This window comes from Oryctolagus cuniculus, chromosome 3, assembly GCF_964237555.1.
Source record: "Oryctolagus cuniculus chromosome 3, mOryCun1.1, whole genome shotgun sequence".
Taxonomy (NCBI): domain Eukaryota; kingdom Metazoa; phylum Chordata; class Mammalia; order Lagomorpha; family Leporidae; genus Oryctolagus; species Oryctolagus cuniculus.
The window spans coordinates 109,021,454-109,049,145 of record NC_091434.1 but is presented as its reverse complement, the minus strand read 5'-3'; the positions used below and the strand labels follow the sequence as shown (position 1 = coordinate 109,049,145).

The 27,692-nt window shown below is 47.5% G+C and overlaps 1 protein-coding gene across 1 annotated transcript in view; it reads right to left on the bottom strand.

The window, feature by feature from the left end:
- Positions 1-27,692, bottom strand: part of TMEM163 (transmembrane protein 163) — a 266,074-nt gene that overhangs the window by 77,214 nt on the left and 161,168 nt on the right. The window contains exons 3-4 of the mRNA XM_017342800.3: positions 16,889-16,932; positions 15,431-15,522 (exon numbers count right to left, since the gene is read on the bottom strand). Of these exons, the coding sequence (XP_017198289.1) occupies positions 15,431-15,522; positions 16,889-16,932 (136 nt within the window). The remainder of the gene's footprint in view (positions 1-15,430; positions 15,523-16,888; positions 16,933-27,692) is intronic.

Genomic DNA, 27,692 nt, shown 5'->3' with positions numbered 1-27,692 from the left:
TTGGAAAGCATTCTGATAACCCCTCCAGGGTTCAGCACAGTTACCCCATTAGCCAGTGCTCTGGTCTGAATGGTGCACTCCCCCAGCACTCACATGTCGAAATCTGGATCCCTAAACTGACTGCGTGAGGAGGCGGGGACTTGGGGGTGCGTAGGGCATGAGGGTGGGTTCCTCACGAAGGAGATTAGTGCCTTTGCAGAACAGGCCCTGCCGAGCTGCCCGGAGCATTCCACCAAGTGCGAACACAAGCAAATAATGCTGCCAGCAAACCAGGACATGGGCCTGTACCCCACATGGCACCTGCCTTGACCTTGGGCTTCACAGCCAGTCTCCAGAAATAAGTTTGTAGTGGTTGTAAAGCTACTCGGTCTCTAACATCTTATAAAAGCCACCCAGAGTCAGACACTCAGCAACCCGTTCCTAACTACAAGCCCAAGGAAAAGGAGAACCCACTCAGATTTCCACATAAACACGTGCACACAAATATTCCCAGCAACATCCTTTGTAACAGCCAGAAAGAAAAACAGAAGTGTCTCTCAAATGACGACTGGACCAAGGGCGGCACACCCCACACAGGACTGTGCGGCCAACAGCAAGAAAGCAGGCAGTGGCACATGCCACAATACAGGTGACCGCTACGTGAAGGAGGCAGGCGTGATGCTAAGCCACCCAGGACCACAGCATCTAGGAGTCCATTTCAAATGGGCCAAACTACACAGATGTAAAGTTGATTTTGGGACTGGTGCTGTGGCGCAGTAGCTTAATCCTGCACCATTAGGTTAATCCCATATGGGCACTGGTTCTAGTCCTGGCTGCTCCTCTTCCGATCCAGCTCTCTGCTATGGCCTGGGAAAGCAGTGGAGGATGCCCAAGTCCTTTGGCCCCTGCACCAGCATGGGAGACCAGGAGGAAGCTCTTGGCTCCTGACTTCAGATCAGTGCAGCTCCAGCCATCGCAGCCATCTGGGGAGTGAACCAGCAGATGGAAGACCTTTCTCTCCATCTCTCCCTCTCACGGTCTGTAACTCTACCTCTCAAACAAACAAGATTTTTTTTTAAGTCAATTAGTCAATTGCCTGAAGCTGTGAGGGAGGAGGTGGAAGGGAGGTGGGATGGCAAAGGCTGAGGCTATGAAAATGTTGTAAGATTGTGGTGGCAGAAGCACAATTCTGTGAATAAGCCAAAAGCCGCTGAGGCACACACTTTAAATGAGTGAGTAGTATTCCATGCGAATTACATTTTAATCAGGCTGTGTGAAAAACCAAAAACAAACCTCTCTCTATTGTGCCTGGAAAACCAATTGTTAAAAATAGCCCCCATTTACCAGGACCTTCTATGGGTCAGCTACTGTGCCAGGCCACTTGTCTATATTATCTCATTTGCTTTTCATAATAATCTGATGAGGTAGGCAGAAACTATTAAAATCCAATCCAGTATTCCTTTAAGTGTCTATTTAGCAACATGAATCAGCAGAATCATCCGACAGGCTTGCTGGTAAAACCCATGCTGACCAAGAGCTCAAAGGCAAGAGAGGGAGGGGGAAAAGAAGTCACCAGATTCCCTTTGATGCAATAACGAACCCCCAAAGGCAGGCTGTGTGCACTGAGAAAAGGGATCACACGCCCAACATGCAGTGACGCTTGTAGGTGAGGTCCAACAGCACCCACAGGATAATCAGGCAGGTGTTATCAATGTCAAGGAGGCAAGGGCTTGCTTCCTTCATTCCCCCCAAAGGGAAAAGTATGCGTGATGTGAAGGCAGAGGTCATTCTATATATCTTGCACAACGTTTGTCAGAAAATTCCAAAAGTATAAGGAAAAAAGCAAACGTCGGCTATAACCAACACCCGATTTTGATTAGTAGCCAATGGCAAGCAGTAAAGTCAGATTGCATTCAAACTGTCTACCAATGCACTCAGCACAGAATCTGGAGATGGAAATGAGAAAATACTCACACGGGCCATCACAGTCTCTAACCTGAGAACTCCACAGACAGCTGAGAGGAGAAGCCCGCAGAGTTTGTCTCTGCAGATAGAACATCCCAGAGAGCAAAGAACCTGCCCCAGACTCTCACTGACAAAGAGGTCCCCAAAGGACAAAGTCCTCCCCAAGTCCCAGCACTGCAGAGAGGGCTGGACTACAGCTGTGCACCGCCGGAACAGGTGGCAGCTCACACGAGGGCACAGAGAGGGCTGGACTACAGCCGGGCATCACCAGAACAGGTAGAAGCTCACATGAAGGCACAGACAGGGCTGGACTACAGCCGGGCATCGCCAGAACAGGTGGCAGCTCACACGAGGGCACAGAGAGGGCTGGACTACAGCCGGGCATCGCCGGAACAGGTAGAAGCTCGTGTGAAGGCATAGACATGGCCGGACTACAGCCGGGCATTGCCAGAACAGGTAGAAGCTCACGTGAAGGCACAGACAGGGCTGGACTACAGCCGGGCATCGCCAGAACAGGTAGAAGCTCACGTGAAGGCACAGACGGGGCTAGACTACAGCCAGGCATCGCCAGAACATGTGGCAGCTTACACGAGGGCAGCACAGTCAAGGATGGTAGGACGACAAGCACCATGGCTTCCAGGCTCATCTTTCCAAAGGGTACCCATGCCCAGGGTCAAACAGGAGTCCTGTCCACAGTGCTGGGCTCCAGCACCCCTGGGAACAGAACATGCTCAGTTCGGCCATGGCCTTGTCCTAGCAGCAGGTGCCAGAGGAGAGGCTACAGCTATGGATGCAGGCCAGCTGCAGAGCTGAGCTTCAGCCCAGCCTCACACAAACCAGGCTGCTTCAAAGAACGTGGAAGGAGTCCAGGCTACTGCTGAGACCAACAATCCTCACCTGCAAGGCTTTGGAGCAGTGGGAGGGCTGGGGTGCTTGTCATGGCAGCCATTTGCCCGGGGAGCTGGGACAGGCACGCCAGCACCTGGGAATGCTAACCCAGCCCTGAGCCTGCCCTTTGGTGGCCCAGGCCGTTTGTCTGTGTCTGGCTGGCTTCCAGGCATTTTCCTGCTTTGCAGACTTAGAACCAAAGCCCAGGACTGCACTTCAGGTTGGATAACAGTATAGCTCCAAACACTTCTGGATCCAAAACCATGTTTATTCTTCTTGCAGTTAATTTTAGGTCACACCTAATTGGTAGCAAGGTGCATCTCTAGGAGGGAGGGGACAGGACTGAAAATTGGCAACACCAACACATGCAAATGATCATTCAGAGAGGTAGGGTAGCACAGTCAGCGGTGCAAGTAAGATCTAGGTTCAGATCCCAGCTCTACCCACTACAAGCCAAGAGCCTCCCCCAGAGGATGGCAGGCAGCTCCCCTGGCCCAGACCACATGCTGGCACAGCACACGTGCTCAGTAAGTGGCAATTACTGTTGTCTCAATGAGCATTATCAAACTGTACACAAGATGAAGGAACTCCATTTCTTTGTCTCTACTTCTGCAATTCTCTGATGCACACCTACTACATGCCAGGCATGATCCAAGAGATTGGGGTAACAGAATAAGACATTTAAGTAATACTCTTGCATTGGTGAGCTCAAAGTCTGATGGGGGGGATAGATAAAGAAATATACTAATATATCAATACAGTTAATTAGATCTATGAAGGAAAAAGAATCATTACTGCCTTTAAAGAACATGTGGGGCCAGCGCTGCAGCTCACTAGGTTAATCCTCCGCCTTGCGGCGCCGGCACACCGGGTTCTCCCAGTCGGGGCACTGGATTCTGTCCCGGTTGCCCCTCTTCCAGGCCAGCTCTCTGCTGTGGCCAGGGAGTGCAGTGGAGGATGGCCCAAGTGCTTGGGCCCTGCACCCCATGGGAGACCAGGAGAAGTACTTGGCTCCTGCCATCGGACCAGTGTGGTGCGCCGGTCACAGCATGCTGGCCACGGCGGCCATTGGAGGGTGAACCAATGGCAAAAGAAGACCCCTTTCTCTCTGTCTCTCTCTCACTGTCCACTCTGCCTGTCAAAAAAAAAAAAAAAAAAAAAAAAAAAAAAAGAACATGTGGAGGGGCCAGTGCTGTGGTGTAGTGGGCTAAGCCTCCACCTGTGGTACTGGCATGCCATATGGGTGCTGGTGTGTGTCCAGGCTGCTCTACTTCCAATCCAGCTCTCTGCTAGGGCCTGGGAAAGCAGTAGAAGATGGTCCTAGCCCTTGGGCCCCTGAATCCACAAGGGAGACCAGGAAGAAGCTCCTGGCTCCTGGCTCATGGTTCCGGATCGGCTCAGCTCCAACTGTTACAGCCAACTGGAGAGCAGACCAGCAGATGGAAGACCTTTCTCTCTGTCTCTCCCTCTCTTTAACTCTACCTCTCAAATAAATAAATCTTAAAAAAAAAAAAAAAAAAATGTGGAGTGGGAGCCAAGGAACAAGCTGCCTGTCAACAATGAAGTTGTACTTCCTTAGTCACCTGGGGGAGCCAGAGCCTGGAAACTGTGCCCAAGTGGAAATAAAAGGCTGTTCAGTTCCATCTCAAAGTCTGGCAACTCATTCCTCAGAAGAGCTGCAGACGCCCCAGAAGCCTACGAGAAGACGTTCAACTTGGCTGGCCACTAAAGACTCACACATTAACATGGACAAGTCAATTTCCTGCCTAGACACCTGGCACAGATCACAAAGGCCTGCAGGACTTGGGGCCAGCACAGGGAGTACACGAACATCGCCGGGCTCACTAGGGCACTGGAAGGGAGTGTGACCTTTGTGGAGCACAGTTAGACATCAGCTGTCAAAGTTCTGCTAGCATATTCTTTAACCCAGACTCCTGGCAATTTATCCTAAAGAAATAAGAGGACCATCATTCAAATACAAATGCATAAGGAGAGTCATTTCAGATTGCCCCTAACCCACATCTTTAGTAGAAACATTCTTAAAGAGACTAAAATCATACACAGAAAGCCACAAAGCTGTCAAAAATCACACACTACCTCTATACAGCCTAAGATGGAAAGATGTTCAGAAAATGACAGGTAGAGGGGTAAAAACAGTTTGTAAAACAAATAATGTACAGAGATCATCCATATGTTAAACAACAACAACAACAACAAACATGTGTTGGGGCCAGCACTGTGGCACAGTAGGTTCAAGCGCTGGCATCCCCTATGGGCACCGGTTCTAGTCCCAGCTGCTCCACTTCTAATCCAGCTCTCTGCTATGGCCTGGGAAAGCAGTAGAAGATGGCCCAGGTGCTTGGGTTCCTGCACCCACATGGGAGACCTGGAGGAGGCTCCTAGCTCCTGGCTTTGGATCAGCCCAGCTCCAGCTGTTGCGGCCATCTGGGGAGTGAACCAGCAGAGGGAAGACCTCTTTGTCTCTACCTCTCTCTGTGACTCTGTCTTTCAAATAAATAAAATAAATCGTTAAAAAAAAGACATGTGTAACCATACACACAACACACAGTAAAATGTTAGTGCTAAGTATCCCTGGGAAGTCCTGTAATAAGGGAATTTTTCTGCACTCTTCTTAGCTTTATGAATGACCCCATCTTTCTGTCATGATCATGGACTATTTCATCTTGGCCCCACACATATCTCATTTCTTTGGGAAGAGATAATAAGATCAAGGATTCCAGACACAAACTTCATCACCTCACGTCACTATTACCCTGAGTCCCTAGGCCAAAGCTAACTTTTTAAATACGCTAATCTGTTTTGGATTCTTTATTTTTCATTGCAGTTTTTCTTAAAAAATTGATTTATTTGAAAGGCGGAGGGATCAAGATGGGGGATAGAGGACATAGATTTTTCCTCTGCTGGTTCACTCCCCCAAGTGACCACAATACAATAACCAGGTCTGGACCAGACTGAATCCAGGAGTCAGGAACTCCACCCAGGTCTCCCGCATGGGTGGCCACTTCCTGCTGCCTTCCCAGGCACATTAGCAGGGTAGCTGGGACTCAAGTCGGCACTCCAACACAGAGACAGCACCCCCAGAAGCAGCATAGCCTGCTGTGCCGCAACGCCAGCCCCTCTTTGCCAATTATTTTTTCCCCTGGTCTTGAGAAGCTAAATAAAATGATAATGTGACAAACTCGTGTAACCAGAAAAATAGTTGCAAACTGTCGAGATAGAAAACAAGTCATCTCATATTCTTCCCACAGATAGTGATGTTACATTTAATGCATGTTCAATCTTGACCACATTGCCATTTGGTAGCTGTCAAAACCCCTTCCTCTCCCCTGTGACAGATGAGAAAACTGAGGTTTTAGAAGCCTAACAGATCACTAAAGGTTGTAGAATGGGTGACGGGTAAAGTACGGCTCTGAAGGATTCTTCCTAGGGACTGGATGCAGTACTTCAAAAAGTTCATGGAAAATCGAATTTAAAGATAAGCTTATTTTGGTGCAAAAAAAAAAAATTGGAAATTCATGCATAAAGTGATTTTCAAGAAAGTTCATAGAAAATGCATACCAGGAAAAACAACTGAGCAGATTTAGCTGCTGCCTTCAACGCCAGTAGCCCTGATCAGAGCGCCTGGTGGGAGTCCTGACTGCTTTGCTTCTGACCCAGCTCCCTGCCAATGCACCTGGGCAAACAGTACACAAGATGGCCCAAGTATTTGGATTCCTGCCACCCATTTGAGAGACCCACATGGAGTTCCAGGCTCCTGGCTTCAGCCTGTCCACCCCAGCTGTTGCAGCCATTTTTAGAGTGAACCAGTGGATGGAAGATTTCTTTCCGTCTCTCATCTCTGTCACACTTCTTTAACATAAAAAAAAAAAAATAAATCTTTTTAAAAGCACACATGGACTTCAAAGGTTTTTGGGTGCCAAGATTAGCTTATTTCATCTTGCTTTCCTTGAGCTTTTGAAGTGCACTCATGCTCATGTCCCAGGACTCTTACAATGCAGCACTACAAACCGGGCAGCCTGAACAACACAGAGCTTTGGCTTTCCCATTCAGAAGGCTGCAGGTGCAAAGCTCAACCTATTGTTCAGGCACGGTACTCTCTCAAACATCTCAGTCTTTGCCGCTCTGGGCTCCTGGTGTTTGCTACAGTTCCTGGCACTCCTTTGCTTGTGGATGTATCTCTCCATTCCCTGCCTCCCTCATGACAAGCCGGTCAAGATCAAGTGTTTTTACCTCTTTTATCTTCCTATAAGGAGGCTAGTTAAGTCTGATTGCAGCCCACCCTAGTCAAGCATAATTTCACCTTATCCTGATTCCATCTACCAAGACCCCATCTCCAAATAACATTTCACTGTATTGTCATTGGGGTTAGGACCTCAACCCATCTTTTCAGGGGACAGAACTCAAAACAGGAGCAAGCCCACACTGCCTCCTTGGACATACCCACAGCACCAGACCCCGTTAGTGTCATGTCTGTTTCCTGTGGGTTTCACAGGACCTTTCACATATAGAGGGCTAGTGACAGTGGAAGCCTGCTACAAAGGCCCTAGCTCATCTCAGATCTCACCACTCAACTCTGAAGTTAGTTGTTCTTCCAGCTCAGGTTTCCTCCCTTGAATTAAAATACGGCCAAGGCCTCTGTCAACAATAGAAAAAGGTGGAGTACATGAGGTCCACTTTCCCAGAGCCTGATTTACAGCAAGCTCGAACGCCCAAGGAGAGAGCTGAGAGATGTGATTTCACTTTACTATGATTCCGGTGCAACTCGCTGCCACCACAGCTCACTCCGATGATCAACCCATCGCTTCTGACTGTGTGGGCTGCTTGTCTTACTCTACCATGGGGAGTCGTTTCCCAAAGCAGCGAGGGGGCTGGTGAAGCTGCTAATCCAATCCATTGTGGCCATTTGGGGAGTGAACCAGTGGTTGGAACTTCTCTCTCTGCCTCTCCGTAAATCTGCCTTTCAAATACATAAATAAATCTCTTAAAAAAGACTAGGGTCAAGCCATCCTGGCCACTGACAGCTCTCCGGCCAAGGCACTCTGCTCAGCAAAACAGCAAAGAAAACAAAGCAAGCACCCTGGGCAGGAACCAGCGCGACACAGGTATTTCACAGGCGAGACACACAAAGGCTTCCTGTCTCTCCACAAACGCCCATCCCAGAGCTCTCACGTTCACTTTCCCACGTGCTCCTGAGCACAGGGTCACTCACAGGTACCTGCAGGCTGCACTGCTGGCTTGCGGTGCACAAGCGGAAGCCTGACAAGAAGAAAGCTTCCCATGAGCCTCCGCCTCTCCATCTCAGGGAGCTGACCGATCGCCTCAAGAGACAGCTGGGACTGGGGCCCCTCGCGCGGCCCCACCTGTGCCACAATCCCATGCGAAATGTCAGCGGCCCCCAGCGAGCACCAAGCTGGACCTTGGTGGCAAGTGTCCCAATGGCCCTCACTGCTGACGGCAGCGGGAGGCTGTCCTTCCTGTGGTCTGATACCGCGCCTACCCAGCCGGCTCAGATAGGCGTGAAATTCCCTGCAGTTCCGCCCTGCCAGCTACCTCCTTTGCTAATTTTCCCCCACGCCCACCCTCCTGCCACCTCCAGCGCCTCTTCGCTTCCCTCCGTATCTCTCCTTGCCAAATCCTCTGAACTTTGAATATATTAATAACTTCGCCCTTTGAAAATAGGTTGAAAAAGGATTAAACTATCTAAAGAGGTCTTAGCTAACAGGGTAACCATCAGCCGCATGGGAATACCTAAATTATTTATAATTAAGTTAAAAATCCAGCTGCTCAGCAGCTCCAGGCACATGGGAAGTGATCAGCAGCCGCCTGTGGCTAGGGGTTATCAGACTGGACGGCACAGATGGGGAGCCCATCCGACAGGGCACAAGTCTGTTAGACAGGTCTGGTCCAAAGCCGCAGGTTGAGCCCCCTCTTGGGAGTGCCTGGGGTTGAGTCCCAGCCCTGCTCCTGTACCAGCTTCCTTCCAGTGGATGTCCTGGGAGCCAGCAGGTGATAGCTCAAGTACTTAGGTCCCTGCCACCCATGTAAGAGACCCACTTAGAGTTCCTGGATCCTGGCTTTAGCCTGGCCTAGCCCAGCTGTTGTGGGCATTTGGGGAATAAACCAATAGATGGAAGATCAATCTCTTTCTTTCTGATGCTCTGCCTTTCAAATATAAAGATAATCTTTAAAAAAAAAAAAAAAGGACAAAGACAATTCTCTACTCCTCCTCCTGAGGTGGTAGTCCTGCCTCCATGCTCCTTTCCGTGGCCCCACAGAGGTCTTGTATCCCATGAACAGGAGGGATGAATGTGAACCTGTTGTTAAAATATAACAGTGGCTTTTTGGACCATGATTTCTTCACTTAATGAAACTTGGAGATGTAAATGTAAGTATTCAAACAGCTCTTCATTCTTTGTTGTGGCTGCAGGGCAAATCGCTGTCACCATGACAGCATCACCATCCCAGCCTCACCTCCACCGTCTCCATGCTAACATCATCCCAGCCTCACTTCTGCTGTCACCATGTCAACCTCACCATCCCAGCCTCACCCCCAGTCACCATGTCAATGTCACCATCCTAGTTTCATCCCTGCTGTCACCATGCCAATGTCACCATCCCAGCCTTACCCCCACTGTCACCATGCCAGCATCACCCTGCCAGCATCACCCTGCTGTCACCATGCCAACATCACCACCCCAGCCTCACCCCCACTGTCACCATGTCAATGTCACCATCCTAGCTTCATCCCTGCTGTCACCATGCCAATGTCACCATCCCAGTCTCACCCCTGCTGTCACCATGTCATTGCACCATCCCAGCCTCACCCCTGCTGTCACCATGCCAGCATCACCCTGCCAGCCTCACCCTGCTGTCACCATGCCAACATCACCATTCTCTGCTCACCCTTGAATGGCCTGCTCCCTTTCCCAGCACTCTCATCCCACTCCATCCATATCTTCACCTTACTGCCCTGATAAAAGCCAAGTTATTTCTCAAAGAAGCTGCTTTCCCGGGCTTTCAAGCACAGGCAGCCTTTGCTCTCTCATCTACATTCTCACAGCCTCTTTTTTCAGTCTTACTGGCTGCTTTCAAACCACTTCTCTGGCTGCCTCCCTGACTGCTGCCAGTCACTAGCAGAGTAAACCACTTACTGCACTTCTCCTTACTGTTTACAACAACAAAATACCCCAGGCAACTAACTTTATAAAGACAGAAGGCTCACCGAGCTCCCAGATGTGAACTTTCTGGTCCAAGACTGGGTGGTCCAACTGATGGGGCATCTGATGAAGGCAGCAGATGGCAATGTGCAGATGGAGGGTCACACGTGAGTCAGGAAGCAGAGAGAGTGGCTAGGCCCAAACTCAGGCTTTTATAACAATCCCCTCTCAAGAATTATCTTCCAAGGCATGCTCCCACTAGGCCCATCCCCTAAACACTATGTGGATCAAATTTCCACCCTCTTAGCACCATTAACCTGTGACAGCAGATTAAAGTCCTGCATGAATTCAGGGCCAAATCTTCTTTAAACCGTAGCACACTCTGACCCTCTCTCCACTTATTGCTGACAACAGCACCAACCTCACTGCTTTCCTATCTTCCCCAAATTCTGCAAATATTTCTGTTAACTTCAGTCCCTGATGGAGCATCCCCCCAATATGTGGCTTCACATGTGTCCCTGACCTCTGTTCCCCACCCTACATGAAATCTTGTTCTTGAGTATCTCACTCTCAGATGAGTATCCCACACCATTAAATCTGTGACACAATGAACACTTCTCATCTGTGGTGAATATTCATTCATGTTGCCATTGTTCCTCCTTCCTGCCTTGCCCAGTGTGCATATCTGATCTACTGAGTCCGCCTCCCTTGCAAACATTCTTAACCCTGTCTCCCCTTCTACCAGACTCACCTATTAAAATCCTGACTAGGGGTGAACTAGATTCTCTACCTTCTCCATACCAATATTCCTCACCACAGAAAAGGGATAAAATTTGGAGATATAAATAAAAATAGCTAATTGGTAGGATTATACAATGACGTGACTGCTATGGAAAATAACACTGAATTTCCTAAAAAGAAGTTTAAAGAATTTCCTAAAAAAGAAGCTTCAAGAACTGTTCATATAATTCAGCAATCCCACTTCTGGGTGTATATCCATGAAAATTAAAAGGGGAAACCTCAAAGAAATTTACATGCAGCACATTCACCATCGCTAGGAAGTGGAAGCAGTCTAGATATTCATCAGTGGATGACTGGATAAATGAAATGTAATAGACACATACAATGGGGCCGGTGCCACGGCTCACTAGGCTAATCCTCTGCCTTATGGCGCCGGCACACCGGGTTCTAGTCCCGGTCGGGGCACCAGATTCTGTCCCGGTTGCCCCTCTTCCAGGCCAGCTCTCTGCTGTGGCCAGGGAGTGCAGTGGAGGATGGCCCAAGTCCTTGGGCCCTGCACCCCATGGGAGACCAGGATAAGTACCTGGCTCCTGCCATCGGATCAGCGCGGTGCGCCGGCCACAGCGCACCGGCCGCAGCGGCCATTGGAGGGTGAACCAACGGCAAAGGAAGACCTTTCTCTCTGTCTCTCTCTCTCACTGTCCACTCTGCCTGTCAAAAAATAAATAAATAAAATAAAATAAAATAAAATAGACACATACAATGGAATATCATTGAGCCTTTAACAAGAAGGAAATCACTTTCTACAAGGTGAATTTGCCTTGATATTATTCTAAGTGAAATAAGTCAGTCACAAAATGACGAATACTGTATATGAGGTATCTAAAGTAGTCAAGCTCACAGAAACAAAGTAGAATTGTGGTTGCCGGGGTTGGGGTGTGGGGAGATGGGGATAGAATTTGTTTTCCAAGATGAAAGAGTTCTGGAGATCTGTTTAACAATGCTGAATATAATTAACACTACTTAACTGTGTTCCTAAAATGCTTTGTGAGAAACTCTGCACTATATTTTACAAAGGTTAAAAAGTGAATACACTGTCGGAGCTCCAGTCTGTGATGGTGCTGAAGCCATAATCTCTTTCTCTGAGCATCAAACACGACATCACACCCACAGTCAGTATACATCATTAGTGGGTGGCAAGGTCAAGGACTAGCTCGGTTCTCTTGGTCCAAGCTCAAGGTTCATTCAGAGGCTTTGGGTCCAACTGAAGAGAACAAGAGATGGGGGTGGGCTTTTTTGGTTCAGGATTTAACATGTGGCTGGGGAAACCAGCATTCCACACCGAAGTGTCTGGTTTTGAGTCCCGCCTCCACTTCCCATCCAGCTTCCTTCTTTTTTAAACTTATGTGAGGTGAACAAATTTCATATACACAGATTTAGGAGTATGATGATACTTCCCACCCTCCCCTCCCCCCACCCATGCTCCTGCTCTCCTTATTTTTTTTAATTTTTACAATGACATATTTCAGTTTATCTTACCATCATAAGCATAACCCTCCAGTAAGTAAAGAATTCAAAAAATGGCAAGAAGGAAAAAACAAAAAAAAAGCACTGTTCCTCAATAGTAGAGACAAGGGTGGCAAACAATAATTACATCTCAAAACTTCAAAGCATCTGTAGAGAAATCTATGCAATATATAATTTGTCCAGATTAGTTTTTATTTGAGGAAAGAAGTTCTGAAATGTATCTCAAAGGCAGTTACTCACCAAATGAAAGTCCTCCAAAAAGAGAACTGTTGGGAAACTTTGATATGTGGTGGTGGAAAAAGAAAAGCTCCCTCAGTTTTTTGGAGGGGATAACTTTTAAAAAAAATACTTAATGGTTAAGTTTACTTGGTGCAGTAAAGATTAAACTTGTCAATTTTAACATTGCTGTTACATCTGACATAAACTTACGTGATGTTCTGGTTAAAAAAAAAAAAAAACCTTCTCTCATACCGGTTACTTTTTTTATACTGTATTAGTTACCACATATCAGGGAAAACATGGTATTTGTCTTTTTGTCACTAAGTATGAAAACCATGGGGGCAGCAGATGATACCTCAACTACTTGGTATCCTGCTACCCATGTAGGAGACCAGGTGGAGTCAGGATCCTGACTTCAGCCTGGCCCAGTTCCAGTTGTTGTGGGCCATATGGGGAATGAACAAGTAGCTGGAAGATTTCTCTTTCAAATCACAATAATTTTTTTAAAAAAAGAGAAGTTAAGAACCAGCAGGATATTTCCCAATTCCTTCTAAGGTTATTCTCTAGCAACTAACTCAAAACTAGTGGATTTTCTAGTATGCCCCTAATATGGAAACATTGGCTTCTGAGTTGTCAGTAGGTTCAAGACTTTTTTTAACCTGCAAGGGATATGCCAGAGATTAAGACTTCAAAGCCAAGAATACAGAGGATCAGAAGTGTTATCTTCATCCGGTCATCAGGAATCTCCAAACGAACTCACTGCCATCATCACATGGGAACTATGAAAGCCAGTCCTGAGTTTCTGCATTTTATGTAGTAACACACACCTTTGTTTTGTTTTTCAACTTTCTTTTTTGAGGTTTCCTGGTTGGGGACCAGTAAAAGCAGTGAAACCAAATACATGTCTTGTTATCAGTCTGAATCCTGGAAAACTTCCATGTCACCTGGTCAGTGTTCGCAAACTTCCAAGATAATAGAGAAGCCACAATGATTTGTGGCTCAGTGACTAATCTGTACAAAATTCATCTCAGCAAAAAAGGAAACTAAACTTTAAAAAGCAAATTACAGGGCCGGCGCCGTGGCTCACTAGGCTAATCCTCCACCTAGCGGCGCTGGCACACCGGGTTCTAGTCCCGGTTGGGGCGCCGGATTCTGTCCCGGTTGCCCCTCTTCCAGGCCAGCTCTCTGCTGTGGCCAGGGAGTGCAGTGGAGGATGGCCCAGGTGCTTGGGCCCTGCACCCCATGGGAGACCAGGAGAAGCACCTGGCTCCTGCCTTTGGATCAGCGTGGTGCGCCGGCCGCAGCGCGCCAGCCGAGGCGGCCATTGGAGGGTGAACCAACGGCAAAGGAAGACCTTTCTCTCTGTCTCTCTCTCACTATCCACTCTGCCTGTCAAAAAAAAAAAGCAAATTACAGGGGCTGGCATTGTGGCACAGCAGGTAGAGCTGCCACCTGCAACACCTGTATCCCATATGGGCACCAGTTCAAGATCCAGCTGCCCCACTTCTGATGCAGCTCCCTGCTAATGTGCCTGGGAAAGCAACAGAAGATGGCGCGAGTCCATGGGCACCTACACTCATGTGGGAGATCTGACTCCTGACTTTGGCCTGGCCAAGCCCCTGCAGCCATTTGGGAGTGAAGCAGCAGATGGCAGATCTCTTTTTTCTCATCATTGAGGGCACTGCCCAGTACAAATATAACATGAGCCTCATATGCAATTTTAAGTTTCTGGAAACTTCATTTAAAAAGGAAACAGAAGCAAAAAAATTCATGGTTTAACCCAATATATCTAAACTATTCTGATAGCAAAACAATATTATAAACATCGACAAGACTTTTATATTCTATTGTTCTTACCAAGTCTTTGAAATCTTGTATGTATTTTAGACTTACAACGTTCCTTAGTTCAGACAAGTGCGAATGTATCACACTAGCAGCAAATTAAAATTTGTGCTCATTAATCAATAAGTTACGGAATCAGCTTCCAAAAGTTCTCATTTGCCACATTCAATCTCAAATCATTACTGTGTGCACTCCCTGGAACCTGAGGATAACCCAGCATCCCATTCAAGAGCACCTTCTGTCTGGGCCCCAGCACGAACCACAGCAAGGGGGCATTTACTCCTCATTGTTCCACACGCTGCAGAGATGGGTAGAGCTTCTGCCCCGATACACACCAGTACATGCATACACATTTACGCACACGTGTGAGTTACTATACTATGATTTGGGGATGGGGTTGCATTTTCCACTCTTTGAAGGATGAATTGTTTTGGTTTTCAGATGAGGAAATGACATACAGAGCTGTCACAGAGCTGGCAAGGGGAGTCCTGGGAAGCCCAGAATTTAACTCTCAAACCTGTGCTCATTATCACCCTGGGGGTTTTAAAGGGTATAATGGGGTGGCAGTTGGAAAAAAGACATCTTTTATGGCCACAAACACAAACTGCTCTAAGTCAAAAATCTTCACCCACAAGACGAAGCAACATTCCCTAAGACAGAGAGGGATAGAAGGCAAGTAGAATAATTTAGACTGCCCTCAAGATGTCTTGTGGGAATTACAGTAATGAAATCATCACACTTGGAAGGAAAAAATGTGTAACAATCCAAGAGAACCTAGAGTCTAATAATGGAGAGAGAGAGGGAGGGTGGGTTGATGAAGGGATGGTCTGATGGGTGGATGGATGCATGCATGGGTACACAGACAGATAGACAAGTATCAACCCAGGCTCAGGAGCAGAGATTATAAAAGGTGCATCTCTCTGAGCACCCCAATAGGGTCCTTTCATGTGGCTGACATCACACCTGGTGTTCTCCAAGGCAATCTGGGAACCTTGTTCTCATCACAGGACAAAAGCTGCAGGGTGAGCTGTGCAGAGGGCCTAATTACTTGCAGGGGTTCTGCAGTCTGGGAAGATCAAGATTTCACTTACATGTACTCCCTATGGGCAGAGTGTACAGCGGCCGCGTTGCTGTACCGCCACAGGACGATCGCCGACGACAGGACGTCGAGGATGGCGTCGAACTAGGAGAAGGAGACACACCATTAGAGGCTTTCCAGAGTCAAGAGGGCCCGACTGTGAAGATGCAGGGCAACTGTGCTGGGACTCGGACTATCTGACGGAGTGACCCCAGAGCAAAGACGCTTCTATGGTTACGGCACAGCCACTGGTGACCCCCAAGGGGAAGCCCCAGGGATCTGGAGCCTGTGCTCCCAAAATGTGGCCTGGTGGCAGCACCACAGTCCCTGTGACGTGGCAGATTCTGCTCTGGGGCCCCAGATCTCAGCACTCCAGAGCTAAGGGGTACAGATGCATAGAAGGCTGCATTGCTCTGTAACATGTGCAAGTGGTTTCCCCATGACAGGCCAATAACTTCATCATTTCCTGCATGTCCCAGGAAATAAGGCTTTGGGGTGGGGATTCTGCCTTGAGCTCTCAATGGGACTGGGGGCTGGGGGTACAAGTGAGGGTGACCCAGGGTCCCAGGAAATCTGCCAAGACTTTGAAATTAGATGCAACAGTCCATGCTTTTGTTTGAAGGAGAGCCAAAGAGCAACTGAGTGCAGGAGAACACATGAGCATGTGTGTGTGTGTGTGAGAGAGAGAGAGACAGAGACAGAGAGAGACAGAGAGAGAGAGAGAGAGATGTATGTGTATTTCTGGGGGGTTGTCCACTTCCGAAGGGTGGATGTGCACTTTTATCGATAGTCTGCATCCTTCATAGGATTCCGAGAAGTATCTGCAATGCTCTAGAACACCAAGATCTTACATCAAAGGACCGCAGTGCACTTGAGAACAGGCACGCCTCCCCTGGGGAAGGCATGGCTACAGGCGCACAGGGGGAAGGCTGGACGGAGCACCCTGTATGAGTCATCTCACCACACCACACTTCTCATTAGGAAAGTTACAAGCACCAGCTCTTTCTCCAAGAGCCATGAGGCAAAGTCCCCTAATCTTTCAACAGACCCGGCCTGGGAAAACAGAGACCTGGCTTTCTGGGACCGACTTCTCCAGGAGCAGGCGGGGCAGCCAGCTGACCTCTGGCTGGGCTACACGCATGTCAGTGTGTGCACCCTGCCTACACCAGCTGATGGCTCACTCTGGCGCAGGCCAGGCCCACATACAACCCAGAAGGGAAAAGGGGCCCAAAATCTCCCAGAGCATCCTCTCAGCCAACCACACTGTGGCAAACGTGGTGGCCACTATCTACGCTTGGGAACCATCTAATCCTCACAGCTCAACTTCTCATGGATGCGGTTTCAGTACCAGCTGTGTTCCTCCTGCTAAGCTCTCAACTCCAACCACACTCTGCTCTGAGGGCGGGGGCAGGGTCTGCGGGCTCAGCAAACACGTGCAGGACTTCAGGGAAGTAAGTTTCAGGTTACTTACTGCAAACCCAAAAGCAGAGGCGCTGTACCTCATAACGGAGACAGCTAAAAAGAAAGAAAATAGCATTCAGAATATTTCAAAAACCTCAAGGACAGTTTGGCTCATTTGTGAGTATATTCGCACATCTGATATGGCCTTGGAAACAGCAGTGGGAAGGTCCCAAGAGGATACAATTTAAAAATTAACCACCCTTATGGAATCTGAAAATTAAACCAAAAAAGTACAGAGTGAACAGAATAGCTTTGCAGACTCCAAACCACTTCTGTGCCCAGTGTGCTCTCAAGCTCCATAGGGTGGGCTCCAGGACGAAAATGCTGAAGCCGTTGCCACTCAAAAGCCTCCTGTGACTTTGAGAATTGAGAGACCAGGAACAGAGAACTAGGAACTGGGTAAGACTTTCCAAGTGACACAGCAATAACCCAGACTGTTTCCATAATAGGGTAGTGAGCACCAGTGCCTCATGCACACACCAGTGCTAACAGCTGGGAAAGGCTTCCGCCCCCAGAGTTTAAAATCCAGTATAGGAACCAGTACAGCTGTTCACAACAATATAAGTGAGCTTTAAAAAACACACGTCTAGGGGCTAGCACTGTGGTATAGTGGGTTAAGCTGCCGCCTGCGGTGCCAGCATCCCATATGGGCGCTGGTTCTAATCCTGGCTACTCCACTTCCAATCCAGCTCTCTGCTATGGCCTGGGAAAGCAGTGGAAGATGGCCCAAGTCCTTGGGCCCCTGCATCCATGTGGGAGACCCAGAAGAAGCTCCTGTCTCCTGGCTTCAGATCGGTGCAGCTCTGGCCATTGCAGCCAATTGGGGAGTGAACCAGTGGTTGGAAGACCTCTCTCTCTGCCTCTTCTCTCTCTGTGTAACTGACTTGCAAATAAATAAATAAATCTTTTAAAAAAATAAAGAACACACGTCTAGAAAAGAGGATGCTATAATTACAATTAAAATATATTCTGTTTACATTCAAAAACTGGAGGGGCAAGTCGATTGGGTAGCACTTCTGCCTCATTCTGTTTTGTGCAGAAATTATATTCAGGGGCTGGCGTCATGGTGCAGTAGGTTAATCCTCCGCCTGCGGCGCCAGCATCACATATGGGCACCGGGTTCTAGTCCTGGCTGCTCCTCTTCCAGTACAGCTCTCTGCTGTGGCCTGGGAGGGCAGTGGAGGATGGCCCAAGTGCTTGGGCCCCTACACCCGCGTGGGAGACCTGGAAGAAGCTCCTGACTCCTGGCTTCGGATCAGCACAGCTCCCACCTTTGCGGCCATTTGGGGAGTGAACCAACGGAAGGAAGAACTTTCTGTCTCTTTCTCTCTCACTGTCTAACTCTACCTCTCAAATAAATAAATAAAATCTTTAAAAAAAAAAAAAAAAGAAATTATGTCCAGCTTCAAAACTTGTTCTTCAACTGAATTAGGGCAGCTCTCCAAACAAAAGCCGTATATCACAGGCACAAGTCCCTATCCAATGAAGACAGGAACAGTACCCCTGGGGCCAGCAAGCTCTGAAATGGCTCCTCCCCGGCCAAGGGGCTGCAGCGGGAGAGGCGGGGGCGGGAAACACAGAGGTCTGACCCGTGTGGACTTCCACTCAGCTCACACACAGTCCCTTCTGTGGGACCTGCTTGCCTTCCTATTCACAAGGTTCAGAAAGGGGCCCTGGGAGGCCATGGTGCACAAGGCTCCCTACCCCCAGTCATAACAGGGTCATCTGACCCAAAGTGGACCAGTTTGTAGTTTGTGCCTTAGAAATTGAGACTGGGAGAGCATCTTATTGGTCAACGTAATTAGAATTCTTGTACACACTGGAGGCGGCATCTGCCATCGTTTGCTGTAAAGACAGAAGAGCAGGAAGGCAGGGATGGGGCACAGGCAGCAACGGGACAACAAAAACCACCGGCTTCTAAACACGGCCAAGCCCTTTCCGACACTCACCCACAGTCCAGTCCTCCGGCTGTGAAAGGCGACAAACACCTCTAAATCCTTGACCCTTTCTGGTTCTGACAGGAGCTGCTCCCAGTGTCCCTGCTGCTCTGACCACCACAGGAGACAGCAGGGCCAGCTGTGCACTGTGGCCAGCTGCAGCGTTCACGCGCAACACAGACGCGGTGCTGTCCAAGGGCACTGGACCTTCTCAAGAACCCCAGCTCCTGGCTGCAGGGGCAGGTGCAGAAGAGGCAGCTGATCCCTGGGGAGCTGCCCTGAGCACCACGGATGCCCTATAGAATGCTGAGCCTGGCTCCTAGGCAGTGCTCAGCCTCTGCTAGTGTGGGGTAGTGACATTTCACAGAAACAAGTCCAAGAGGTACCTGGACTTTTTTTTTTTTTTAACCCTGCGCTTTTCCAGGGGCTGCTGCTATAACAGCAAGGGCAACCTTTTAATGTCTATTAGCGTCATGTGCAGATGCTCAATCTTTTTTTTTTTTTTTTTTTTTTTGACAGGCAGAGTGGACAGTGAGAGAGAGAGACAGAGAGAAAGGTCTTCCTTTTGCTGTTGGTTCACTCCCCCCAATGGCCGCCACGGCCAGCGCACCGCGCTGATCCGATGGTAGGAGCCAGGTGCTTCTCCTGGTCTCCCATGGGGTGCAGGGCCCAAGCACTTGGGCCATCCTCCACTGCACTCCCGGGCCACAGCAGAGAGCTGGCCTGGAAGAGGAGCAAGCGGGACAGAATCCAGTGCCCCGACGGGGACTAGAACCTGGTGTGCCGGCGCCGCAAGGCGCAAGATTAGCCTAGCAAGCCACGGTGCCGGACCGATGCTCAATCTTTTTAACAGAGGAGGATGGTTTCTTGGCTGGAGTGTCTACTCCGAGTCTACCTGTGCCTTCCAGCCTGGGCCACGCAGATAAGGCACAGCTGGAAAAGTGCTCCCTTCCATGCGCCATCACAGACGACCCCGGAGATTATGAGCAGGAGACCACTGGTGTAAAATATTGGCATCTAGGGGCAGGCATTTGATGCAGCCATCAAGATGCTGCTAGGGATGCCTGCATCCCACACTGCAATACGTGGTTCAAGCCCCTGCTCCTCTGCTTCCGATCCAGCTTCCTGCCAATGTGTATCCTAGGAAGCAGCAGGTGGGTCCCTGCCACCCACCTGCAAGACCAAGACTCGGTTCCAGATTCCTGGCTTTGGCCCAGCCCAGCACTGGCTTCGCAGACATTTGAGGAGTGAACCAGCAGATGGGAGATCAATCAATCTTTCTCTCGCTGCCTTCCAAATAAAATTTAATTAATTTTTTTTAAACAAGAGATTGCATCTGATTGCATTGAAAGATCAGACATTACATACTGTGAGGTTTCCTGGACTCACTCAGAATCTAATACCCATGATTACGAATCTTCTCAGAAATACATGAGAAGGTTCTTCTGGTGTGAGTGAGTGAAGCCTGCCCAGTGCACATGTAACTAAGGCACAAGCGGTCTATCAATACTGCTTGCACCAAGAGAAGCATGAGGGCTCTGGGCAGCCCACAGCCTTCAGAGAGGCCCATCACTCACTTGTGAGTTGCTTCCACCTCCTTTCCTTGATGATACAGGAGAAGAATGCCACAACTTGCATGGGAATCAGGACAGCACTGGAGGGCCCTCCACCCGGCCTTGCTCCGGCAGCTCCCCTCGGAGGCCAACTCCAGCTCTCACTACTGAGCAGCAGTCAACAGCCACTGGCACAGGAACCAAATGCAAGAGCTCAGATAGCCTTTCAGGACTTTCTGAGGGTTGTCAGCTAATAACTGCATTGTCTTTAGCCCATCACTCACTAAGGCGCGTCCTAATTCCCAGATAAGACTGAACTCAATGGAGAAGATTCGGTTAGCGTAGACGGCTACTGCTCTCCTTGAAAGGTGTAGCAAGTTGTGGGGTTTTCTCAGGATGTCCACAGCTTTCTTCATGCAAACGCTGAGTTCCTGGGCCAGAATGACTACCCAAGGCAGGAATGACACCATAGGCGCCTCTGGAGAGCCAGGCACACCTAACTGAGTGTAGCCAAAAGCCACCAGAGAGCCAACAAAGTCCAGCACCTGCCACAGAGGATGGCAAAGCCCTTTCAAGATCAGAAAACAATGCTGCACACTGGCAACACTTGCCAAGAGCCAGGCAAGCCAGCAGCCTGCAATCGGAGCTCTCCCGTGAAGGCAGCCCTCAGACAAAGCAGGGGCCATGGAGGCGAAGGTACTGAAGTCACCTTGGCCGTCAGCCCATCAGTGCAGGGCCTGGTAGCAAGCCCTGCAGCCGCTCCAGAATGCAGCACCTGACCAGCAGCCTCCAAGTTCATCTGGAGAGCACCTTATCAGAATCCCCTAGGGACATTCTCGACAATGTTTCTGCTCCTCACGTTTAGAACCTGTTTTCATTGCTCATAACTTAACCACACACTCAGGGAGCTGGTGGCGACTGACAGCCTACAAGGTAGGCAATTATAGGCTACCAATAGCTTCGCTCGATTCTCCAAGGACTGGGGGCCTGGGTTCCCCACCTCTTGCTCCCCCATGGTGACGATGCAAAGTGTTACCATTGGATTAGACTGGACTGACATTAATCAAAAATACATGCCAAGGATGCAGCCAGGTTCCTCTTTCTTTATCTGTAGGCTTTTTTCTTTTTCCTAAGGCACAGAATCCTCCAAATGCTCATAGAAAATGTGGAGAGCTATTGGTCAGGGCTTGCCCAGGTTCTATTCCCCACACTGGAGACAGCATCCCGACTCTCTCCTAGGGGAGAAAATGGCACCTGCCCGACCACAGACAAGGTGATGTGGGTATGTGAACATCACCCCTACTCTATCTATCTCAGTAACTCATCCCACATCCGAAGTTAAGGATTCAAAGGTGGCACAACTCAGCCTGAGCCCATGAGAACCTGTCTCAAATATTCTGCTAGAAATATTAAGTCAGGGAATGTCTCCCTCAGAGGGGATTTTAGAGCTGGTAGGAGGAGATCTTGAGGTACATAAATAGTGTGTTTCCGAATGAAGTCAACACACAAGAAGTAGACGTTCAGGATAAGAGACACTGATCGGACTCCTGATAAGTTCAACTCCGCCTGAAAACCGCCCCTCGATGTCTCAAATATGTTACTCATTAATTTCATTCATTTGCTTACTTTAGTTTGAATGGAGTTTCTATCACCTGTGGCCAAATGAGTTTTTATTAAGACTTAGACCCAATGATCCCATGTCCAAGAATTTCTTTTAGTGCCTAAGAAGTGGAAAAACACTACACAACAGGCTTATAGCAGGTTCATGGGATTTATAGGAACAAAGATAAGATATACTGTGGATGTGCAGTAGTGGGGTGATGATCACCGTGTAGCCCATTCAAAGAACAAGCTTGGGGAGGTGTCGTGGTGCAGCAGGCTAAGCCATCACTTGGTTGCTCACATTTCATACCATAGTGCTGGTTCAACTCCCAGCTATTCTGCTTCCAATGCAGCTTCCTGCTAATGCACCTGGCAAGGTAGTGAAAGATGGCCCAATTACTTGGATCCCTGCCACCCATGTGGGAGACCAGGATGGAGTTCTGGGCTCCTGGCTTTATCGTGGCTCAACCCCAGCTGTCGCAGGCACTGGATAGTGAACCAGCATTTGGAAATGTGTGTGCATGGGGGCTCACTCTCGCTTGATCTCTCTCTCCCTCCCTCCCCCACCCTGCATCACTCTTTCAAATAAGTATATGCCTATATGTACTATATATATATACCTAATATGTACTATATATATACTATATATATGCCTATATACCTATATGTACATATGTAACAAATATGTAACTATTTACAAAGAGTACTATCAATGTGTACATTAATGTATTGGATAAGACAATGATGTTGATAAAAAGCAGACAGGTGGCATGGTGGGTGCTACAGTTTCCAGGTGCCACGGGAAAGGACAGATCTGGGACAGAAGTTCTGGCTAGTGCATGTGCAAACTGAATGGCAACATCAGAAGAGGCTTCACTGAGAAGGCCACATTTCAGCAAAGATCTGAACAATATGAAGCACTGAGCCATGCAGATACTTGGAGGAAGAACTTTTCAAATAATGAGAAGAGACAGTGCAAGGGTCCTGAGGTAGAACATGTGACAAGAACATCAGGCCATTTAGGTTGAAGCCAAAGGAAGCAGGAAACCAGACAATAAGGGCAAGACACAAGATCTAAGCGACGTGCTTAGCTCTATAGTACAACTATGCTTTTAAAATGCATTGAAACAAATTGAAAAGGAGGGAGTCAAATTACCCCTGTTTGCAGATGATATAATTCTACATACAGAGAAACCAAATGACTCCACTAAGAGACTATTGGAACTCGTAAGAGTTTGGTTAAATTGCAGGATATACAATCAACACACAAAATCAGTAGCCTTCGTATACACAGACAATGCCATGGCTGAGAAATAACTTTTAGGATCGGCACCACTTACAGTAGCTACAAAAAACTTAATTACATTAGAATAAATTTAACCAAGGATGTGAAAGATCTCTACAATGAAAACCATGTTCATGGATTGGAAGAATTAGTATCATCAAAATGTCCATATTACCCAAAGCAATTTACAGATGCAGTGCAATCCCAATATCAACACCAATGGCATTATTCTCAGATCTAGAAAAAACAATGCTAATATTCATATGGAAACACAAGAGACCCCCAAATAGATAAGGCAATCTTAAGCAATAAAAACAAAGCCAGAGGCATCATAATACCCAATTTCAAGACATACTACAGGGCAGTTATAATTAAAACAGCCTGGTACTGGTACAAAAACAGATGGATAGACCAATGGAACAGAACAGAAACACCAGAAATCAATGCAAACATCTACAACCAACTTATATTTGGTCAATGAGCCAAAACCAATCCCCGGAGCAAGGACAGTGTCTTCAACAAATGGCATTGGGAAAAATTCTATCTTCATATGTAGAAGATGTATGGCTACACCTTACACCTTTCATAAAAATCAACTCTAAAGGGATCAGTTGTTCAAATCTATGACATGACACCATCAAATTACAAGAGAAAAACATTGGGGAAACTCTGCAAGACATTGGCACAGGCAGACCTCAGAAGCACAGGCAATCAAAGCAAAAATAGACAAATGGGATTACATCAAGCTAGAAGCTCCTGCATTACAAAGGAAACAGCAAAAATAAAGATACAACCACCAGAATTGGAGAAAATATTTGTAAAATATTAAAGGATTAACATTCAAAATATATAAAGATAAAGAAACTCAATAAAACAATCCGGTTAATAAATGGACAGAGGACATGAACAGGCATTCTTCAAAGGATGAAATTCAAATGGCCACCAGACACATGAAAAAAACTCAGGATCACTAGCCATCAGGGAAATACACATAAAAACCACAATGAAGTTTCACCTTACCACAGTTAGAATGGCTCTCATACAGAAATCAAAAAAAACAATAAATGCTGCTGGGGATGTGGGGAAAAGGGCACCCTAATCCACTGCTAGTGAGAATGTAAACTAGTACAGCCATTATAGAAGACAATATAGATTCCTCAGAAATCTGAAAATAGATCTGTCATATAACCTAGCCATTCTACTCCTGGGAATTTACCAAAGGGCAATGAAATCAGCATAACAAAGAGTTATCTGTACCCCCATGTTTATTGCAGTTCAATTCACAATAGCTAAGATATGAAATCAACCCAGATGTACATCAACTGATGACTAGATACAGAAAATGTGCTATATACACACTATGGTATGCTACTCAGCCATTAAAAAAAAAATCCTGCCTTTTGCAACTGACAAAAAAAATGGATGCAACTAGAAACCATTATGCTTAGTGAAATAAACCAGTCCTGAAAAGACAAATACTATAGGTTTTTCCTGATATGTGCTAACATATATAGAGTACAAAAAAAAAAAAAAAAAAACAAAAAACACGTAATATTGGGGTCAGCGCTGTGGCATAGCAGGCTAAGCCTCTGTCTGCAGTACTGGCATCCTATATGGGCACTGGTACCAGTTTCAGCTGCTCCACTTCTGATCCAGATCCCCAATAATGCAACTCGGAAAGCAGTGTAGGATGGCCAGATGATTGGGCCCCTGTACCCACATGGGAGACCTGGAAGAGGCTCCTGGCTCCTTCCTGGCCCAGCCCTGGTTGTTGGGGTCATTTGGGGAGTGAACCAGCAAATGGAAGATCTCTCTCCTCCCTCTCCCCTCTCCCCCTCCACCCTCACTGGAACTCTGACTTTCAAATAAAATAAAATGTAATATGAGTGACATTGACATTTTGAGGTTTTTTTTTTTTTTTTTTTTACAGTTCTTGTCCATACTCTTGATGAACAGTGGTTTTTGCTACTTACTTCTTGTTGAATTCTTTATTTGGTGGAGGGTTAAGCTTATGATTATAAAATACACTGAAAGTATGTCATAACAATTTAAAGAATAAAAAAGGAAGGAGGAGGAGGGTGAGAGTGTGGGAGGTAGGGTAGGAAGTATCATTACGCTCTAAATGTGTATATATATCAAATACATAAAATGTGTTCACCCTATATAAACAAAAATTTAAAATTAAAAAATATAGAAGGGAAAACTGGGAAAAATGCATTGAAAACTAGAAAAATATTTTCTCAAAACAGTAATGAATCTTCATAAAATGGGACTATTTGGGAATATTTGGGAAGCTTTCTATTTAGTTTTTTTTTTTTTGTATTTTTCACATTTTCTACAACCATCAGTGATAACCATTCAAATCATAAAAAGTCAGTTTTATCCGGCAGAAAAAAAAATCATCCAAGTCGTAGGAACACAACCAAGGGTCGCAAACAAGAGCGGAAACGAGGGGCTGCAGCGTAAGGCTCTGAAGGCTCTGGCTCACAGAAAGCACCTTGCCACGCATGCCTGGACTCCTCTAGGTTCCTGAAATCCATTTCTCTAGGCCCCATCACCCACATGAGTGGGTTGCTAATGGTCCAAAGAGTTTATGAGCATACCAGGGAGGACCAGGGAGGACCAGAGAGGCCAGGGTGTGACACACAGCAAAGCATCTCTTCAGGCCTGGGCACAAGTTTGCTTGTCCTCCACTTCTACTTTCATTTATATGTCAAGAGGGTAATGACAGCTCCACTCCCAGCAGCACACACAACAGACATCTTAGATAAATATTTATACAGGTCTGGTTAAAAGACCAGAGCTGCTTTAACTAAGCCACACTCATGCCAGGCCAGAAAGTGCCATGAGCTGGAAACTGAAATTCAAACAGAAAGACAGCTGGAAAATGGACAGGACCCAGGCAATCCATTGTTAGGGAAAAGCCAAATGCAAATCCCACAGCTGAATAAGCAGCAGGCTTTGACAGGACATAGAGCAAGGTTGAGACAAAGCGCCTTGGAAATGCACAGAAAGGCCAGGGTACCAGCAAGGCAAGGGGGAATCAATGCCACTGACAGCTCCTCCACAACATTAAACAAAGAATGCCATTTCCATTGCAGGCGAGACTTACGGCAACAATGAGGACCCATCTGTCATTCTCCCCAAGGTCACACAATAATTACCTCGACCCTAGCACTCCTTAGCAATACCCCAGGCCCCTTAACACTTCCAAGTTGCTAAATTATGTGACCAGGAAAGCCCTGTTAATAAATCAATCCTACTTTAATTACAATGCCTGTATCACTCAGACGCCTGGCAACCCCACCCCCACCCCCACCCATACCCATGTAACAAAGCCGCCTGGAGACCCACCTTTCCATCACACACCTGCAAAGGATACTCTCAGGCAGCCAAGACCCAGGCAGCACAAGAGATAGAACAGAGAGGTCAAAGTTCTATGCTATTCGGTTCTATTCTGTTCTACTTATTTATGTTTTGTTTTTTTTTTTTTTTTAATTTATTTGACAGATAGAGTTAGACAGTGAGAGAGAGAGACAGAGAGAAAGGTCTTCCTTTCATTGGTTCACCCCTCAAATGGCTGCTACGGCCGGAGCTAAGCCGATCTGAAGCCAGGAGCCAGGTGCTTCCTCCTGGTCTCCCATGCGGGTGCAGGGGCCCAAGCACTCAGGTCATCCTCCACTGCACTCCCGGGCCACAGTAGAGAGCTGGACTGGAAGAGGAGCAACTGGGACTAGAACCCAGCACCCATGTGGGATGCCAGCGCCACAGGCGGAGGATTAACCAAGGGAGCCACAGTGCTGACCCTTCATTTATGTTCTAACTTGCTGCAGTGAGACCTTGAAGGGCTTGCAGACTGTCTCTTCCACTCAGACAAGAGGGTAACACACTGCAAAGAACGAGTGACGGGATGCTGAATTGAGTCACTCCTGAAAGGGAAGAGGGAAACTACTGGAGAAACAAACGAACAAGGTGGCCTCTTAGCTCATGAAACTACTCACCTTCAGCTGCAGGATGGTTGCTTTCTCTGTTACCTGTCCAAGCAAGAATTTGCAAAAGGGCTGCCTAAGGGAGAAACCCAGAAGTTTTTTGTTGTTGTTTGTTTGTTTTTTGGCCTCCACTCCAACATTAGCTACCAAGGTGTTTAAAACAGGAGACTTCATATTCAACAAAAACAAAACAGCAGCTACCAAAAAAAAAATCAACTTCCACCTTTGGCTTCTCTCAGTAAACAGAGCTGCCTTTGCCACAGCAGGGCCAGCACTGCGCGTGGATGGGGCATGTACTCTGTGCTGCTTTCTCTTCGGTACTACTGCTGGTCTGCCTCACTCTCCTCCTACCCCACCCAGCCTGGCCCACTTGATTCTCGGCCTGGCCAGTGCCTTCTATTCTGAGTACCTGTGTGGCTGCTAGCAACTTGAAACTGGTATCTAGGTA